The sequence below is a fragment of the Aphis gossypii genome, chromosome 1, assembly GCF_020184175.1.
Source record: "Aphis gossypii isolate Hap1 chromosome 1, ASM2018417v2, whole genome shotgun sequence".
NCBI classification, from domain to species: Eukaryota; Metazoa; Arthropoda; class Insecta; order Hemiptera; family Aphididae; genus Aphis; species Aphis gossypii.
In genome coordinates, this window is record NC_065530.1 from 2,539,911 (window position 1) to 2,561,024 (window position 21,114).

The following is a 21,114-nucleotide window of genomic DNA, read 5'->3' on the forward strand; positions in this document are numbered from 1 at the left end:
TAACTATATACTTGGCTAAGTAAAGGTAGTTGTCATACAACAGCCAATAACGATTATATTATATATAATAATATTTCGTACCGATAAACTCGTAAATACTGTATCAGCTTCCACTACGCGGGTTTAATATTGGGACTTCGTAAAGAAATTCCGGACCTTTACTTACATAAACTTCAAAGTTCTGCAAGTCTAATCCAAGTTGAAAATTCATTATATTTTAAATTGTATAATTTATTTATTAATATAACATGGTTCAAGTCACGATAAATACAATATTGTTAAAAACAATAGTAAAAAGTAAAAACTATAAAACAAAAAAAAAAATTGTAATATTTAGATTGTGTTTTTATCGACGTACGTTTATACATATTTGATAGTATATAGACGCTATAATATAGCTATATATATATTTTCGGTAAAACTATATATGTAACGTGTAGGTACGAGACACGGTGCGTCATCCCGACGTCCGGTCTAGACGAAGCACGTCAAATAAAAACCATTTAAACGTACCTTATAATATATTAATTATATGGTATAATACATAGATTATGAAACGACAGAAAAATAAAAACCAATATTTATACGGTTACAAGAATTATTATTGAAGTTAATAAAATAAAAATATGTTTAAGTTTATTGTAGTCGTTCCCGTCCAGCGTTTGTAAACAAAAAAAAAAAATTCGAATTCATGTTCAAAGACCAATAATGGTGAGAGAACATAAAACAAAATCACAATAACGACAATAGTAATAATTATAATAATATTAATAATAATGCGAGTATAATATATTATATTATATTCCATGTGTAGAGAACCTTTATTCTATTAAAAAATAGAAAAAAAATTTATCTCGCGGACGCGTGCGCATATAGAAATATATAATTTCGGCATAGACATTGAACGGACAAGGACGCGAACCTGGGCGAACGCCCCCCCCCTTCCTTCATACGTTTACCCCTCCACGCACACGCACCCGTACCTACACTAGTTGCCGGTTTTTCGAGAGCCTTCGGCGCCAAAAAAGCGTATATACGAATCTTCGCACGCGCGACGGCGGGGGACACCCTGTATGGTAATTCGCATATGTGCCGCCGCCGCCACCGCCGCCGATTCTGACGAATATTCACGACCGTCACCCACACACACGCACGCACGTCCTCTCACCGCTCTGCCGCCGACACCGAACGGCCTTGTCCACGTGAAAGTGATCCGGCCGAAGGCTGCGACCTTCTTTTGGGGTCATCCGTTTCGAAAATATCAATTTTATTCTTATTTTTTTTTTGTTTAGGAAAAAAAATTGAATATTTCGGTTTCTTTTCGTCTGCCGGTTTTTTCAGTTTACATTATAATTGCACGCCTTGTAGCAAGCAAAACACGGCGAATTTCAGCCGTGTACATTCAACAATATGTAATGTGTGCAATAAAAAACATTTTAAATTTGAGCAGAGATTTCTTTTTTAACATTTCTTTCAAACGCTGCGATCTTGTATACGACCCTCAAATTTTTTAACAAAAAAGAACACTGAAACATGCAGCTTGCAATTGTAATTTTCACATCGATTACATTTTAAAAATACAAAGGTGTTATATTATAATATTATAGACGACAATGGTAAATTTTTTGGAAAATCGAAAACATTTATGCACCGTGAGAAAAACCCACGCCGAACGGACTACAGCACCAAACTTGGTTTTTCGACACCCGCGTTTATATCATTAAGTATGATACTCACATAGATTTTATATTATGTTTGATTTTCGAAAATTATCGATTGGTATGGGCGGCGAATTCTAATTTTTAGCATACATTATTCTAATAAACTTGCTATACAGACATTTGAATGCAAGGTTATAGTTTCACGAGGTTAATAACAATATAATATTATGGTACCTACTTATATATTATATTATATAATGCACTATAAGTACTATAAAAAATAAAAATAATCATATCGTTAATTATCCACGCGTTTATTAATATCTCAAAAGCAGCTTTTTTATTTAAGAAACTGATCGGCTTTATGGGGTGGATTGATTTCGATATTCGCAAACATTGTCGTTATTATTATTATATTATATTATTTGACAATACACCCATACTCATGCTGGAATCACTACACCGTGAATCACGGACGGAGACAGTTGTTGTGACTTTTTATACGATAATAATGGATATTATAAAATGTATAATTGCGACGGTCTGCCGCACGTCAAAAGAGTTACTCTTTGCCGCGGTGGTGCAGCATAATACACCCTTATAATACATAATATACACACACTCGTTGACGCGTATAGGAATAATAATTTTAATAATATAATAACAATATTTTTATATAATATCAAACTCTGTTTGTGCAACGTCTCGTCGTGGTCGCACGACCGCTGCACCGCTTCATCTAAAAGTTCAATGGCTTATCGTAGTTATTATTATTTTCTTCACCACCTCCACCTTCGTCTTTCCGCGCCCGTCTGGCACGGTGGTGTGCACAGGTGGCGCGACAGCGCCAAGCGCCCACGACCGCCGTCACCACCCCCTTTGCCGGGGAGGGTCGTCGAACCTTGCAACATCCCTTACTCAACACAATATATATATACATGCACTATTTTACTACTACTACTACCACTACCAGTGACTACTACATAATATACACCCATTACACCCTCTTGACAGACAAACGACAATATACCGTCCCCCTGCGCACCTCACACTTCGCTGTAGAGATTTTTAATAATATATATATATATTATATAATATACATATTGTGTGGTGTACTCGGTTTTCTGTCTGTTAATTATTATTATTTCCATCCCCTCTTCTTTCCGTCCGATAAAAGTTATTATTATTATTATCCCAAATAAATTTCATCGTTACTACAATACTATTGCACGCGCGACAATTGATTAACGCCATCACCGTCATAATCAATTACAAAAAATATTAAAGTAAAAATACGCACAAAATATATTATAATTTAAATAAGGGTTGAACGAACTTGCGGGAAAGTGTTGCGCTGTGGTACCAGTTACTTACGGGAGCGACAACCGCGGTTAGCCATACGCAGAATAGGTAGTTATATTGTATTTAGGGGTTGCAAGTGCTTATCCTTATCCCCTATATTGTATTTAATTTGCACCGTACATAACAACATGTATATAATTATCTACATTCTATAATCTATACTATTATGTGACTAAGTGACTTGAAACCGATACGAATTTTAATATAAAAAACCTTACCGTAGGTACACTATATAGCTATTACATACATACATTATATCTATATAATATAATAAATAGTTGGGTTCATAGGTAATGGCGTAAATCCGAGTAGATATTTAACAAGTGCACCGTGCACTTATATTTATTCCTATTATTTTTACTTTTTGAAAAGATTCGTTCACAGTTACCGAAACAACTTATTCAATAAAAAATGTATTTTATTGTGTTTGATTGAAGTTTAATTTAAAACTACTCATCGATAGTTAAAAAGAATATTTTTACGCACAATTTATTCAAATAATAAATAAAATACTAACGTTTCTTTATTATGCTTTCGTCATTATATTTTCATCATTTTTAAATTTTCGACCTTTTAAAATTAATTTGTTGTTTAAAAGTTTTTTTCTCTATCCGGAAGTTTGTATGTACGTAAAATATATTTGTTTTCATTCTGTTGCAATATAAATCAATCCACGTATATGTATATATATTTACATATATACTATATTATTATACAAATATAACATTATTCGGATGGTTAGAGACATGCAAATATTTGCGTTTTGTACCAAAAATCACAAAAGTGTTTGCACTCACTCATAACATATATGTCTCTGACTATATAAACTCTTAATAGTGAGAACTATATATCTATTATACTTATTACATTTACATATACAATTGAGTGACACATAGAATAAATGCAATTAAACAAGATCGTGGTTGAACTGTTATTTGCATTAATAAGGTGCTTACAGACCATGTTTCAATGTTTATGAATTTGTGATTATTATTACAGTTTTATAAAAAATAATATATATTTCTAACTCAACGTCGATATTTTTCACAATGATAAAAAACAGTAAAACAATTTGAATTTTTAATAGAAATTCAGAGTAAAATAAATAAAAATCAAGCAAAATGTCGCAAAGTGATTATTTGGAAACAAGTAGATTCGAAACTCAAATATTATAAACAAAAATACAAATTAATATATTATTATTATAAACTTGTAACTTTTCATACATCAAATTAAAATTTTTAAACGTGCTGGTTTACCCGTGTCAAAATAATACCCTCGTTTGTATTATATAGCTGCAGCCACGAACCGCGTGCGCGTACTCATACTGTCCCACTACGTGCCGCCATAGATCGAAAACATTTCACCAAAACATTAAGATAAAAACATTTTCCAAGTAAATTCTACCCCTCGTGTGTTTGTAACTGTTCTAGTTATGACTTATGCCGTATACACGCATAATACGGGTTGATCCATATTAAGTGTCTATACACTTTTGCTCCTGCCTTAAAAACTTTTAACTTTTTGGAAATATATTTTACACATAAACTGATGTCATTGCAAAACAACGTTTTTGAATAATAAATTATATTTTTACAATATTTTATCATTATCATTTTTAAGTGTTTGATTTTTTTATATAATAACTCACAAAAACGTTTTTAATTTCATATTTCTAATGAAAATATTTTTTAAAGCACTGACACAAAAAAAAAGTTTAATTTGGACAAGTAGTTTATTTATTATAGGTATAGTTAATTAAGTTAAAATGAATAAAATAAAGAACTAACATTTGGTGGTGTTTCCTCCTCCCTCATGTGCCACACTTCACTAAACTCATCTATAAACTTTAAACACTTAAAACTTATTAACTATTTGTAAGTGAAATATTTTTTATACATGTGTCAAGTGAATAGTGAAACAGAAAAGAACAGTGGACCACAAATGTTGTGTTTTACAAAAGTCAATAGTTGATTCACCCTTCACTAACAGACTGCAATGAGTTAGAAAGAAAGGCAAGATAAAATCTTTATAACATTTTTTAAATTTATAATAGTCACAAAAAGTTAATAATATAGTTTTTTTAAATAATGACTGTTTACAGTTCAAATTATCCAATTACATATATAGACTCACAATTTACTCGCACATTACTCACATTATAATATTATATTATTATTATTATTATAATCAATATTCTACAATAATATATACATGTTTGATGTATACAATAACCGTGTGCGCCACGTCAAATATGCAATGATAAAACAATTTTTCGGATTTTTTGTTGTACATTTAATTTTCAATCGTAGGTATCGGAATAATGGAAAACTTAAAATTCAAGTCGTTCTCCAAATTTATCAAAAATAATAATATTATACATCGACCCAATAACTAAACGCTGCAGACCTGAGTGCGAATTCACATTGCTGCTAAAAAACAAATACAATATAACAATTCGAGACCGTTGATGAATATTTTATAGCGTACCTACCTATCTATCACGACATGTAAACATGATAATATTATGGCGTAATGATGTTACGAATATGACGTGACAGACGAGTTAGGTTAGGTTGACGAGTTATCGATGATTATATTATTATTATGTGCACGCGTAGAAATTGATTATCGTTTTATAATACAAGTTTATACGTCCCGACCAAAATTGAATTGTAAAGCGTATAAATGCGCGTTAGTTCAATTTTCTCACCTGTCCGAGAAGCGTAAAAACACTTTCGTTTCTATAATTCCGAAACCTGCAATCATGGGAGATATCTACATTATATTATTATCTATAATTATAATATTTAAATGTATTCATTTCTGGAGAGATAAACGTGGTTAGATAGTTTACCATGTATGACAATATGAGTATACACTCAACCAAAACCTCAGTTATTTATATTAATAACATTTATGACTGTACAAAAATAAAACTTATCTTATATGATAGAATATAATGATATAGGTATTATTGGTTTGTATGATGAGAAATCGGTTCTGAGAAAAAGAATACTTATTAAAAAAATTATTTGACAGTCGAACGAATTATAAGACATGTACCTAATAGATATCCGTTTTCTTTTTCGCAACGTATAAGATGCGATGAATTAGATGTATTACTTGGAATCATTTTTTTTCCATCAGTAGTTACAAATCTTTGACATTTACGTTCGGCATTAACAACGTATTTATTAATTCGCGCCAAAAATGATATGAAAATATTGTTATCGCAGTCCACTCATAATATTATTCTGGGCGGTCTACTCTCGTCATCAATAATACAATAGTCAAATTATAGGCATTATAATATCGTATTATTTCAAACTATTTACTATTTACGCATCATTAAATATTTTAAATCTATGCTTACACAAAATATTAAATACACTAACCTTACCTAACCTAAATATTAATTACACTAACCTGACACACGTATTTCAAACCTATAGCTCTATAGTACACATAAGACATAATATTATGCAATATGCAAAAAATAATAATATTATGAGTTATGACTATAAAACTGTATCATTACATATATAGTCGTCATAAAATTATTCACGATGTTCGCGATAAGCGTGAAATAATAATAAGTACCTATTATACTTACATATAGCTCGGCACATCACGCTTGTCTCCGCAATCAAGAAGATTTTTTTTTCTTCGTTATTTTTTTCGTGTGACACGATGTATTTTAAGGTGGAGTTAAATTTGTATATTTACACACAATACAACAATCTAGTACATTTTTTCATCGCGCTTTGAACAATTTGAATAACCAACAAATATAATATGTATTCAATAGGTACTCAATATTATTAGCACAATAGAGTTGAATAAAATTGTGCACTTTTAACACTTCGGATAATAAATATACACTATACACTATTATAGTTAAATGGTTTTAGTGTTGAAGGGTGTATGCTATTACTCGTATTAAAATATTACACTAAGACAAGTCACGATTGTTTTAAACATTTGTTTTTATATTAAATAATTAGAATTGTATAAGTACTCGAGGTACCTATTATTTTATATGCATAGTTATAGAAAAAAAAAACTCGTCTGGTATCCCTTGACACTCCGCCTCTGCGTTATCATTGTATAAATACGTCTATAAACCAAGTAGTAAAATTAAGTAGGTACTAAAAATTATAATAAACAATATAAAGTACTAATAGTAGTATAATTCATAAATTAATATAGACTATACTATGATAAATTAATACATGCAATTAATATACAATCAATATTTGATATTAATAAAAAAATTTTTTTCGACGTTGTGACTTATTATATGCACAATATATGTTTTCCAAATTGAGTACCGGAAAAAAAGCTTTACTCGTATAATGTCATTTCATCAAACAATACATCGTTACATAAATGACTAAGATGGATTCATTTTCCCTAGTTTCCCCACAAATCGAATATTCCGATTTTTTTTCTTCAGTCCTCATAAGGTTTGGGGAAATAAATCAGACTAAAATGATAGATTAGAAAACCGTAACGTAACCTAGCTAAATATATGAGCTTTTTATAACGTGCCTTAATAAAGGTAATGGCATTGTCTCTCGACGGTAAATAACATCATAACGTATTAATCAAATACAAGTACATATTATATTACAAACAAATTACATCTGTAAAAATTTTGCAACGGAAAAATACGCGCTCTCGAATCGCGATGACTCGATTCATACATTACAGTCCCGTGGTCGTCATGGATACGCGTGCGCGCTTTATAATAATAATAATAATAATAATAATATAAACGTAGTATACCGTTTCCGACGACCTCGGTCAAAGGCATTCGTGTTGCGACCGCTGCCGCCGCCGCCGTTGCACCCACTTGATGATATTATATTATTTCTGTATAGGCCATACGTATACCTACTATCAGACACCGCTTAATACACCGTACGGGCAGCGTTGAGGTCGTCACAACCACTCGTCGCCATATTTTAACGACATTATAATATATGATTTTGGCTCACTTAATCAACTCTTCGTCACTACAGAATAAATGTACTCGATATAGGCTTTTTTATTATAGGTAACGGTATACACTTACTTATTCCAGTAGAGCGTCATCACTAGCTCGACCAAAGGAATCCTTTTTTTGTTTAGTTGTACAGGAAAATTAACTCGCTGACGGTGGACATTTGAATGGAAAACCTTCTCACTTGCACTAAATAACTACTTAATTTTATATTATCCAATATATACTATATTTTTCATCGTATCACCTCCCGATATTTAACAAATAAATAGATTTTTTTAATTTAATTTTTTTTTTAAAACCTTGACCTACATATTATAATTTTAATATAATATCCCTGAACAGAACACTCTTCTCGGAATTTCAGAAATCTAAATATTGTCTATCAAACCAATAGTCAATTATTTACACTCGGTAATTTAAAGTTAAGTCAAACATGGAGTGTAGAAGTAATGTTTAATTCACCCACAACCGTATTGTAGCACCCCGCTCACTTTAAATGTTTATAAATAAAATCGTAGGTTCAATATACTTTATTTAAACACAGAATTTCCGAGAAAAATATTGCGCTTCCAAATTGTATACTAAAATTATATAATATAATATAAGGGCTAGAGATTGGAGCCATTTGAATAAAAACTTTACAAATCATTATTTTCCGTCAAATTTACATACACCTATATAATATATAGGTATACTAGTGTGCTTAAGTTAAATTGTTGTTATAACAGATGACACGCATATTATGTAAAATATTATAGGGGTACATTTTGTTTTGTTTTGTGAATATGAAATATTTTATGTTCAGTTTGTAATTTTCTTGTCAGTTGCATTACAATTTTCATAATATAATAAGTAATAACAATATAATATAATACCTTTTTTATATGAAATGATATAAAGTTTGAACGGTTTTATCTTAAAATGGAAATCTGATTCCCTACATTGATGTGTATCTACCTACATTTAATGTAATCTATGTGTAATGTTAGGTATAACATAAGTATTATATTAATTATTATTTATTATTAATATGAAAGTTATGGCCACACAGGCACACAGCATTGAGTCATGAATTATATGTAATCATTTTTATATATTCTACAGTACACGTACACACATAAGTTATTAAGTTGTAAGATACATCTTGGAAAGTTTTTTTTTCATATATACAACATTTACAACATGTTTATTTAATATTGTTGACATATGATTTTTAACATTAATCCCGTAAAGATGAAATACTTCACAAAATATTACGAAATTGTCAGTTTTACAGATATTTTAATGAAAAAAGAAAATTTATTTAAACTTTTCCGTCTCATCCTCATCGAGTAAATTTGAATTCGCGAGTGTAACCACACAAATTAGTAGTATTTCCACCATTTGGATTTCCTTCATAGAAATAATTAATAGTATAGGTCGAAATATACCTATGGGAGAAATAAAAATGCACTTTGACGATATTAAATTATTGTAAAACAAATGTGGAAAAGAAGAGAGATGTGTTTGTACGTATATTATAAATGTAGGCATAATTTTATTTTTTTTATAAGCAATACAACCATCTACATTGCACTTAATAATATGGTCTCATGTATAAAAAAAATGTGTAATAAAAACATTTGACGCTATTCGCTTAGAAACGTATTTCTCGGTTATAAGTTAAGTTTTTGCATGCGTCTGCAAGAGATTAATTCATGATTATAATATACGGAATATTATCATATAGATACTTCTATACAATACGGAATAAAACTTAACCCATTTATATATGATATATAAACGTTATTTCTCGTTATATTTCGTTCCGTATATAAAGAGCTAATACATTATTTAACATTATAGAATATTAAACGCGTAGGTACGTGGATGTATCAAATGCATCGCATAGACTGTTTTAGAGATGTCAGTACCAACTCAATATATATTGTTTACTTTTAGATCAGAGAACGAAATACGTATTTGATTTTTTTTTTTTTTAAACGAAAACGGTTTGAAGCGTTTCAAACCGCACAAAGGACCCTGCGTGGTGTTGTCATTTGTTATTAATTAATTATTCCATCAATAATTATTATTGTTTATTCCATCGGTTCGTATGATATGCCTTAAGGCGGACAAGAAATAATTAAGATAACTACAAAACAAATAGAAACATCTTGCAACCCTTTAGATACAATATTATTCTTGTAATTACCAGTCAGGATGTTTTTCATCTACCAACGCATTATCGATGTTGCAGGAACGTGCGAAATAAATTTAAAATACACATTGATGAATGGTCGAGGGTTATCGGAAAGGCTAATTATTGGAAATCAGCAGCGGCAATTTCAAACGGATATTATGTTCACGATTAAATGTTTAGGCATATTATGTAATCTTCGCATTCTCGAACTTTATCCTGTGGGAATAGAGTTAATATTAGTATAAAAACATTTTTTTTTTTTTTAATTCATTATTTTAAACATGCGTATATACGTAGTTTTATACAGTTATACCTAAGAAAACGATAAGTTATCTGAATCTAATTTCTATATAATATTAATTATATTATTGTTATTATAATAATGTATTGCCCATCGATTGCGAGAATCATAATTAATGTATATAGGCAAAACAAAACAATATTATGTGGTTATTATTGTGTGCCGTTACATAGAAAGTCGGTAAAAATTTGTTTCGATTTCGTTTACGAGTGACGCGTATCGTAGTGAGAAAAAAAAATAAAAAATAATACGTTCGGTCGTTCATCAGATTTTATGCCGGGGGATGCTGCAAAAAGAGGTGGTATTACGCGCGTGCGTTTCTAACTGTTTTTCTCGGTTTTTATGGTTTTTTCTATACTAATTTTTGCTCGGTAAAACACGTGACGAATTTTTTCCCGCTATGATTTTCAGCAGTGCACTAAAATAACATGGGTATAATATTCTGATCCGCCGACGCATTAAACAAGCAACATGATCATCCGTCGGATTTATTATAAAATTGAATAAGTTGCCCGGCGGCGGAGATCTCGTTTTATTTTCTTCCCTACAAACGATTCGCATATTATGTATACCGAATATTATGGATTATATAATTTGTAACCCTCGGAATGATTTAATATTACAAGAACGTTGCTGGTTGTTTACACAAATTTAGGTCAACCGCAGCCACAGAATAGATTCACAGGTCTCCCGTATTCGGCGATATATTGTAATTGGTATGTATATTCCAACGAGCAACCACCGGCTAATTAACCATCCGAATAATTGATTATTATATTCTTCAAACAAAAAGAGAATAGGTATATTACAATAATATTATATATCAACCAATAATGCATAATAATTATATTAAAATATCGATAATAAACAAGTAACAACACGCGTGTAATGGGTACAATTTATATTTTATACTACAATGTACATATTATTATTATAATTGAATGAACGCGACCACGACGACAAATTCTTGAAATTCTTCTAAAATGAACTACGCATGCTTTATAACCATGTTCACGACAATGTAGTTTTCTCGTCGCAATCCTTAAACCTTCCCACCATTGCGTATAACATTATAGTGTAACATCAGGGATCACTAAAATCAAAATATAAAATGAAAATTAATGAGAACGTTGAGAACCTAGTTGTATTCACCATGAAAAAAAATAATTCTTGTCAGCTTGCTAGATAAAGTCTGTTCACGGACTTGTGGTGACTTTTCTAATATATAGGTTTCTATACTGTAAATATACGGTTATATTTTTTAGGGTGACTTGACCACTTGGGTACACAAGAAATCTCTATACATGTTTCTAGTTATCTCGTCATACAAACAGTATCTACAAACATAAAATTTAAATTAAAAACAATAACTCGAATTATATTTTATTTCTTAAAACAACTCAAGGGTTAATTGTAAAAATACTATTTATTTTTCTTAATCTTATATTTCGAATCACCCGAACAACAAAAACAATCGGTCTGTATATAATATATATGACTGTAAAGTATAGTACCTATGCCTACATATGATAACGCAATAATGCGTATTGTATATTATATTATATTCATTATAATAATGATGACGATTATAACAATAATAGTCTGGTCGGGGGCCGCACGGGTCATCTGCCGGGCGTTTTAACGGGAAACGTCTTTCGCGCACAGCCGACTGACCCGAGTAAAAAAAAGCTCTTCGGACCCGTCCGGATCGCGGCATCATCACTTATCGCGAGCGCTCGCGTGAGAGAATATTTTACTAAAAAAAACAACTACAACTATACGGCATTGTTCTAATCTATATTGTACATTTGTACAATTAACTTAATTGGGCCCCCGGCATCGTTATAAAAATATTATATTATATACCTTACCTCTTTTATTTCAGAATATCTATTATTCACGGAGCTGCACTCGGCTCATACACTATTTTAATATTATATTATATTATAAATATTAACAACTACTGAGGAACAATGCACATTATAAAGCCTCGATTTTTGGACGGTCACATGGAAAATTCTGCAATTTTATTATATCACTAATATTATTAGATAGGTAATAATCGATAATATTAAACTATTCATAATATTATTTAAACCATAGTTTCATCAGTTACTCTTTAACCATAACTACGACTGACATTATTACTTATTAGATACATCATGATGATATTGTTTATTACTATTATTTATTCTATAAAACAGCTATAATAGATATTGGTTATTGATAAGGTTCAGCTTAAAATGAAAATTATCATAAGACTTTAAATTTGTTTAACGTGCTGAATTTTGGATCATTACCTATTACTTATACAATTATTAAACCTAGAGAAAAACCCGCCTTCCCCTAATTGCATAGCTCTAGGCATGTGCCTATCTCGCGTTAATTTTGCAGTAGGTATACAGTAAGTGGTTATCACAGTTCAGGACGATAATCGAAATTGAATGTTTTCTTTTTCTTCGTAAATTAATAGTTTCTGATAAATATCGTTTTTCGTGGTATCTATTGTGAAAAATTATTGTTTTGAAAAAAATAAATAAATACTCCATAATTTTGAAATAATTAAAGTCGCGAATACTCGCAGTCATCACACCACGTACACGCTTAATTAAATTTCGTTTTCGAATAATTAGTAGAAAAACAAATACCTTCAATTTACTACGGACGCATTGAAGGTACCGAGTAGTAGTAGGTATGTATATTTATTTGAATCCCGTTCCAGTTACCGGCAAATGTATATATATTATTATTGTGTATAATCGTCGTTTAGTGTGAAAATCGTGAATGCCGTTACATTAATAATAATAATATGATATCACACCAGTTATAGAAGACCGAAACCGGTGAAAGTTTTAGTGCGTTTACTTTCACTGACGGTCGCCGAATAATCCCAACTGTGCAGAATGCGAACAAGCGGCGACGGGCATATTATTCTGGTTTATTTTCTTTTTCTGCAGCACGCGGAGAAAGTACCGTTATTCAATTTTCCGCTTATGATATATTATAGGGATCCGACGACCATATCATTTAATATATACTATTACAGTATTATTAAAAGTGGTTTACCATAATATACTGTTTTCATAATATGCCCCCCCCCACTCAATGGGGCATTTTCTCTGACAACACTGCAACGAAAATAATAGTGCTTAAAATTCAAAAATTTTCATTCCATAAAATATTGCGACATCTCCTGAAACATATTTATATTTTCGTTCCATTCTTTATTGTCTTACAATATTTACTATCTGCATACGATTTATCGTCGTCGTCTCCTCTTCTCACCAGAACTAAAGAAATATTTATAGTTATCGGTCAGATTTATTTTGTTTGTTGGTCCCAAACACTAAGTTAAAACACCGTATGAAAAAAATATACATTTATTAAACATTATCACATTGTTGTATAGTATCGTTGTTCAAGCTAGACATTTAGCCACTAGAACAATCTGCTCTCCACGGACTAAAAATCGGGGTACATGCCTCCGGCACACCTGGTGTCCTCGAATCCTCCTGACGACTGTGTACGGTTTCTCTACGGGATCGACAAGACTTTTAGCATCACCTGTACGGGACAAAAACAAATCCCATTTTTATTAATAATATTATACAACACGGTACATAATAATAATAATAAAAACATTATAATCCATCGCGCAATAGGTTCGCGCTTTCGTTTTAAAATGATATACATACTACAATATTACCATGTAGCGAATACGATAAAACAAACGGGCAAAAACGATACAGGTAGGAAAAAAAACCACCTACAGTTTTTAAGGTCGACTACTGCGTAAACTGGATACGAATATACTGCGACTGCAGTATATAATATGTAATTAAAACAAAACTGTCCAGCCAACACTGTCAAGGTATTCCGCGGAAGGTTAACGATTGCGGCCGTCAAAGTGACGGAGTCGTTGCGAAAACAATTATAATATACTTGCTATTTATACTAATATACATATTATACGTACGCAGGGCATTTGCGCGCCAAAACGGAATAATAATAATATAATATAATTTCGCCCGTGAAAATGTTCCGAAAAAAATCGTTGGCCGGGCAAACGGTTTCGAAATATTATAATTTATAATATACCTAATATTAATATAATATGTAACGTAATTCGTGAGACAACGCCGCCGCATATCGTCGTCGCCCGTAACCTACGCACTGTGTCAAGGTCGACGAAGGATTTCTAGAAATCGCGTGTGCGTTGTACACATACAACAAAAAAAATAAAAAAAAAACATCGAAAAATAAACCCAAATATAAAGGTGTGCACCCGGCACATGCATGCCGTATATTATTATTATACTTTAGTGGTAGTATACAATACATATTATACAGGGGGGTCACTATATTTCACATTTTTTATTCAACTATAACACAAGAAAATTAAATGGAAGTATATGGGACACTCTGTATACTATTATGTATGTGTTCTGTTGTTTTATTAGCAATTCCACAGCGATGTACACTGCAAATAAACACCGCATTACAATAATAATATAACCGCCGACGTAGCATTCCGAAATATTAGATTCAATAACAATTTTATAAACAAAAAAACGTTTGGTACGCGTAAGACGATAATTTTGTATGCGATATTTTAAATTTATTACTAAGAGATAAAAAAAATTGATTGATACAAAATTGAAAACGAAAGATATCCTGCCGACGGAGATACACATATTCACATTCACTAGTACCTACTAATATTATTTATTATTATTATTATATAGGGTTAAAGATGTGTATAAAGTAGAGACTTCTCTTTATCTGCATATTATACAGCATATTTTGTTATTTATTTAGTAAAAACTTAATGATTAAATAACTGAATGGTTTGATTTAAAAAATAAAATTTAAGATTCGCAGGTTAAAAATAGGTACCAATAAATCGAGAATTTATATTATAAATTAATTATCCATTTAACACAATATTTACAATATTTATACTAAAACTTATGTCTTAAATTAGATAACTTTTTTATAGTTGGTAGCCACAAATTATATTTATTTTCAAGCTTAAGTACTATTATCGCCTATTGGATAGTATAACACGTAGCGCCGGCACATGTCACTGTCCCCTCAATACCAATATTATGTAACATAAAATATTATATTATGTTATAAAAGAAAAACATTCCCAGATATTTTATCATCGGAGTCGTGGTCGCATTCAGTAGTTTTAACAAAATAGTCATTATATTCTTAAATCTAATGATTATAACATTATGCATTGCTATACCATCTTCAAGCAGTATAACGTATTATGTACTTTAAAGATATTTAAAAAATGTAGCTTTTTTTAAAATCATACAAATATAACCTCTGATTGAGTGGTGGATTTCTCTGTGGGTCTAAACTCTATCATTATAGAACCGTATTTGAATATCAAAGTAACAAGTAATACATTTAATATTTGGATATTAATAGAGGCATCATTGCATCAATCACCATCTCAGTTCATGGCATCAACGTATGTAGTACAAATAATATTATTTAATATTTACCTATCTATATGGGTACAAAACACATAAGATATTATCCACCAAAGGGAATCCATGATTACGCTACTGATCCAGCCTACCTCCCAAATTTAGGTTATAAGAGATTATAGTTATAGTACCTAATATCGAGTAAACACAGTTCAACGTCGTTTTGTATAATATACAAAACAATATTATTATTATAACGGCGAAGCGAGAGCCACTGCACGTGGCACGCATAAGTCACAACAAGTATTATTATTATTTCTATCATTCTTTATTCAAAACCCCTCCCGCACCACCACCAAAGGATTTGGCCTAGATAATATTCATAAGTAGTTTTTGTTAAACAAGTACGGAATATCTTACCGGAAATCGGTGAAGTGCTTATAATAAATAAATAATGATATTATATATTACTATAATACTATAGATATAATAATAATATATATGCTATCAGCTGCAGCTACCTTGTAGATATCGTGCGGTTAAACATATAATGGTAATAATGGTATGATATTTATACTGATACAATCGAGAATCGATCGTATATTATAAAGTCGTCTCGCTTGCATATCGTCAATGTTAACGACGTTCTGTGAACGGGTTCGAGCCCCGCAGGCCGCACTTAATGTTATATATCTTATAGCCTTCAAGTTCAATAGCGCACAAAACTCATAACATAATCGTCCCCGATCGCCAACATCGAACATTAAATTTCTAACTTATTGTACGTATCTATGTACAGTGTACACGCACACAATAAATTGTACCACCTATACCTCCCTTAATAACCAATCGACAACGGACAAACACAAATTCATTCTTTACGCAGATTAGAGAAACAGTTGCAAAGCTAAGCACGCAGACATTGAAACGTTTTAAGCTGAATTTCGTTTCAATAAATCAACAGTATTGCTACATGAAAAATATAATCTAGCATGGATTCATGTGCCTATAAGGTATCAGATGATATTTTGATATCTTGATAATTGAAATTTCTTTTACTTAAAAATTAAATTGTATATTGTCATTGTATTAATATAACATAAAAATCGATAGGTAACAGAAGTTATTTTTAAAAAATAATTAATAACTACCACATTACAGTCTACAGTATGTTAATGTTAGTGAGTATAGTTATATTGTTTAAATTAAATAATCTATAAATTAATTATTAATTATTTTTTTTCATCAGTAATCACTTTTATACACTATTTAAATATTATATTATATGTAGGTACCTACCTAAGTAATTATTTATAAATGTTTAAAGTTATAAATAATTAACAGTAACGGTTCAATATTCAATTTATTTACATACTTTCAAAAAATATTCTTTAATTAAATACCTATCATATAAGAAAAAAAATATGATACCATTATAAAAAAGAGTGAAAAAATTGACTTGATGAAAAAATAAAACCAACAAATAATATTTTGCTGACCATATGCTTAAAATATTTTTGTAATACAATATCAATTGAATGTCGTTAACAACTACATATGTCTTATAGTACATATACATACACAATATTAACTGTAAAAAAAAATGTGTACATTACACAGGATATAGATGAATTTCAACCTTTTAAACGCAGTAATTATGTCAACATACTCAGATTGAAAATATGGTGTTGTACATTACCATTTTTTTTTTTAGAATGTAAACAGTGAACATATTTTTACAAAATTTCTAAGCCAATAAATCCTACTTAAATAACATACCTACTATATTACAATTATTATTAAATATTAATATTATAACAAATTGTTAATTCACTTGGTCATTCGAGCAAGTGCAAGTCATCAATGTTAATGATAATGTTTAAAGCATTCTATTTTCAGTCCCATTCTATTAAGCTACCAAAAGGTTAAACAATCGACTCAATTGAAATGCACTATGTAGATAGAAGCAACTATAAAAAAAAATTACACACATAATAAATTATAATTAATGCATTATACCCTAGTAAAGTACTGTAATGGTAATTTTATATTTTTTTGTTGGCAACTCAATAGGGCAGTGATCCGAATTTAGGTGAACAAGTTTATAATGCATATTTTATACTGCTTATAAGTAAACAAACGTTAATTGATAACTTTTATATACAGTACCAGAATAATTCCAATTTACTGATTTATGCTTTATAGAAATTATATGAGCAAATTTAAAATTGCAGAACATCATTAAGTTAGTAAGTTATTTTAATAAATGAAACAAAAATTAATTTTTATATGTTACTGATGGAAAGAAATTATAGTATTGTTTTGAAAATTTTAATTTTAAACAATTTTTAATGTACACAATATAATATAATATCATAGAAATGAAATGAAATAATTATCATTTAGAAATAAATTAAAAACTAAGCACTTTATTATAATTTTATTAAATATTCTTTAGATAAAAATATTTATCCAAAAGTTGTCCGTGAATAATAATAATTTATGAGTCTTTAAGGGTATTCTTAGACTTACTAAGCATTTTTCCAAAAAATTATCTTAGATATTATAAATATTTTCAAAACAAAATTTTATTCTCCATATAATTATCTATAAAATACTACTCTTATATAAATACATAGAAGTTAGTGCATTAAGTACATATAGTGTCCATTAAATTCTACCTTATTCTTATAACATTACTCACCAACTCTTGTTAATCGTTACTAAGCATTTGAGACTTATATTTTAAGTCTAGGTTATTTATACTACTAAGCATTTAATTTAAGAATTAATATTTTGCCACAACTGAACATATAGTTGATTAATTCAAGTTACATATTAAATATTTATATGATATTATATATTAATTTGCTAGATTTGGAAATAAAAGGTTCAATTTTCAATATAAAATAAAATAAAAATGACAATTTAAGCATTGTTATTGGTATGTATAGTGAAGTTGGTAGATAGTATACAAAAAAAAAAACCTTACCAAATGCTAGTGATTTGTATTTGTTTTTTCTTGTCCATACTTCATCTACATCATCCATTACTAAATTCCAGTGTTTGTCAAAAGCAATAATGTACCCTTCACAGTGACCTCGGACAGACACTGCCGATCGTATGTAGACTTTTACACGTTGTTTTGAGTAACAAAACGTTGCAATACGAGATAATGGCCCACGAGATTTGCCAATTTCTGACATACGTGCCGTTACAGTTCGTCTCTGTTTAATAATCCGTTGAACTATTGAGACTTGAGATGTGCCAGCCACTAAAAAAAACTATCTGCAGTATTTTATAATTATTGATATTTATTGAGAATTTACCAGCGCTTAAATCACGTTTTATTGGTTTGATATCATATTCGTTGATTTTCTGTAAAATGCAAGTGTTAGAAAGAATACTAATTTGTAACGACATAGATAATACAATTTAAAATTACTCTAGGTCTTTCAGGTTTGACTAAGACTTCTCCAGAAGGAGTAAGTTCAAATTTTGATATATTGTCCAATGGTTGAGCAGTTGTGCTAGGCACCTTTACGTCTTTTGCATACAGAGCTTTGATCGGATTGAATGAAGGTGACAACATGTCCAATTCTTCGTCAGAACTAGATGACATTGTATGTCTGTCTGAAAATGAGAATAACATACATTAAATTTGTCCAAAGAGACATAATGTTGGGTAGATGTGTAAACCATAAACAGCGGGACACCGTTCAGAGTAGGTATATAAAACAGTTTACTTACCAGTCGAACGGGAATTACAAAACTTAAAATATTTCAAACGGAAATTAATTGTTGACAGAAGAGTATTATTATTATTTAATATTTATTCGTTTGTGAAACAAATTCAAAAAAATAAAAACATTGAAAACTACTACAGTATTATAACTTTTTTCAACAGACCGTTGATAGGTGATAACAGTGATAACGATTTGTCAGATAATAATAATATGGGAAATAAAAACAATTATGTTTATAACATATTTGGCGAAACGCCTGGCAGCGAGATCTACATGGCGCGTTCCGTACTTCAGTCTCATATGGACGTCCGTCAATGACGGGTTGTTAGAGCGCGTTGTCGTGATAGACAATTATATTTACAATTTTTTTCTCATTTTAGACGCAAAAATGTACTTGAAAGAAAAATGGAAACGAATCTCAGTGAACAAACAATGAACCACAACGGAAGTGGAACATCGCATAAGGTGAGAAACTATTTATCAATATCATTTTACATTACAGAAGTATAATATGTATCGATGAGATTATAAACATTAATAATTAATATCACAAAACCGATATTATATTACGTAAAAATCTTATCTTTCGTCTGTCGCAAATCTACTCGAGTTGAAACATACGATTGGAAGGAAGATTTCGCGAATCTCACAGTAAAATTCTGTAATGTTTAAAAAAAATTTAATTTAACTAAATAAAATCATAAAATATTGAAATAATACAAAATATACTAATATTAGTGATTACTAAATGTGTCTACGGATTATCCGATGTCAACATGATATTTAGATATTTATTTATTTATTTTTTTTTTTGTAAATGTACTGCGGTGCGCTTAGAAGGGGTTAATAATTTTAGATTTCCATTAATAAATATGAAAAATATACTACACGAATATAATGTTATGTCCTAACGCGTAACTTAAAGTGTAGGTATAGCTGGTATACTATAGTATACCTAGATGATAGAATACCGCGAATTTCCCTGCATATTATCACTCTATCAAACTTAGATTTGTCGAATTGTTAAAATAAATCATAAATTATTAATTTACTTTGAATATTTATTTATTTTTATTGTATACAAATGACATAGAGAAATCGGTGAAGAGATTTTCTGAAAGATTAACAATAATAACCATTTAAGAATAAATAATACAAATCATAAAATTATATATTATAATATCGCATATAAGCAAAAGGAAGTGTGATCACTCAATAGTATTTTTCCTCAGCCTTTTTCATGTATTAATTGCTAGTAGCCAAGGGTGTATTTAATTATGTGGTGGCCTGTGTGTTGAATGCATTATAGGGGCTAGATAAACAAGAAAATATATTTTTTTACTTATTAAAGTATCCTAAAATAGTGAGGGGGGCCTGGGCTATAGCCCACTCATCTCTCCATTAAAT

The 21,114-nt window shown here is 30.0% G+C and overlaps 2 protein-coding genes and 1 long non-coding RNA gene across 4 annotated transcripts in view; 1 reads left to right on the top strand and 2 right to left on the bottom strand.

Annotated features, from left to right (window-relative positions):
• LOC114123234 (ecdysone-induced protein 74EF) overlaps positions 1–21,114 on the top strand; it is a 113,271-nt gene that overhangs the window by 15,687 nt on the left and 76,470 nt on the right. For both annotated transcript variants that reach the window (XM_050198198.1, XM_027986136.2), the window contains exon 2: positions 20,088–20,172. The gene's annotated coding sequence lies outside the window, so the exon portion shown is untranslated. The remainder of the gene's footprint in view (positions 1–20,087; positions 20,173–21,114) is intronic.
• On the bottom strand, positions 11,371–12,665 carry LOC126549343 (uncharacterized). Its single transcript, XR_007603485.1, has 3 exons — positions 12,389–12,665; positions 11,670–11,854; positions 11,371–11,610 (listed from the first exon to the last, which is right to left on the bottom strand). It is a non-coding gene; the product is annotated as an uncharacterized LOC126549343 (long non-coding RNA).
• Positions 13,882–19,861, bottom strand: LOC114123235 (small nuclear ribonucleoprotein Sm D-like protein). Its single transcript, XM_027986137.2, has 5 exons — positions 19,712–19,861; positions 19,407–19,594; positions 19,291–19,339; positions 18,954–19,235; positions 13,882–14,081 (listed from the first exon to the last, which is right to left on the bottom strand). The coding sequence occupies exons 2-5, from the start codon at positions 19,581–19,583 to the stop codon at positions 13,936–13,938; spliced, it is 654 nt and encodes a 217-aa protein (XP_027841938.1). The 5' UTR covers positions 19,584–19,594; positions 19,712–19,861; the 3' UTR covers positions 13,882–13,935.

Excerpts from the sequence above, each read along its gene's own strand:
- LOC114123235 (XM_027986137.2), bottom strand. The coding sequence starts at position 19,583 with ATGTCATCTAGTTCTGACGAAGAATTGGACATGTTGTCACCTTCATTC. Across the intron at positions 19,340-19,406 it reads TCAAACCTGAAAGACCTAGA|AAAATCAACGAATATGATAT; the intron begins GTAATTTTAAAT and ends TGCATTTTACAG. Across the intron at positions 19,236-19,290 it reads AAAACGTGATTTAAGCGCTG|TGGCTGGCACATCTCAAGTC; the intron begins GTAAATTCTCAA and ends AGTTTTTTTTAG.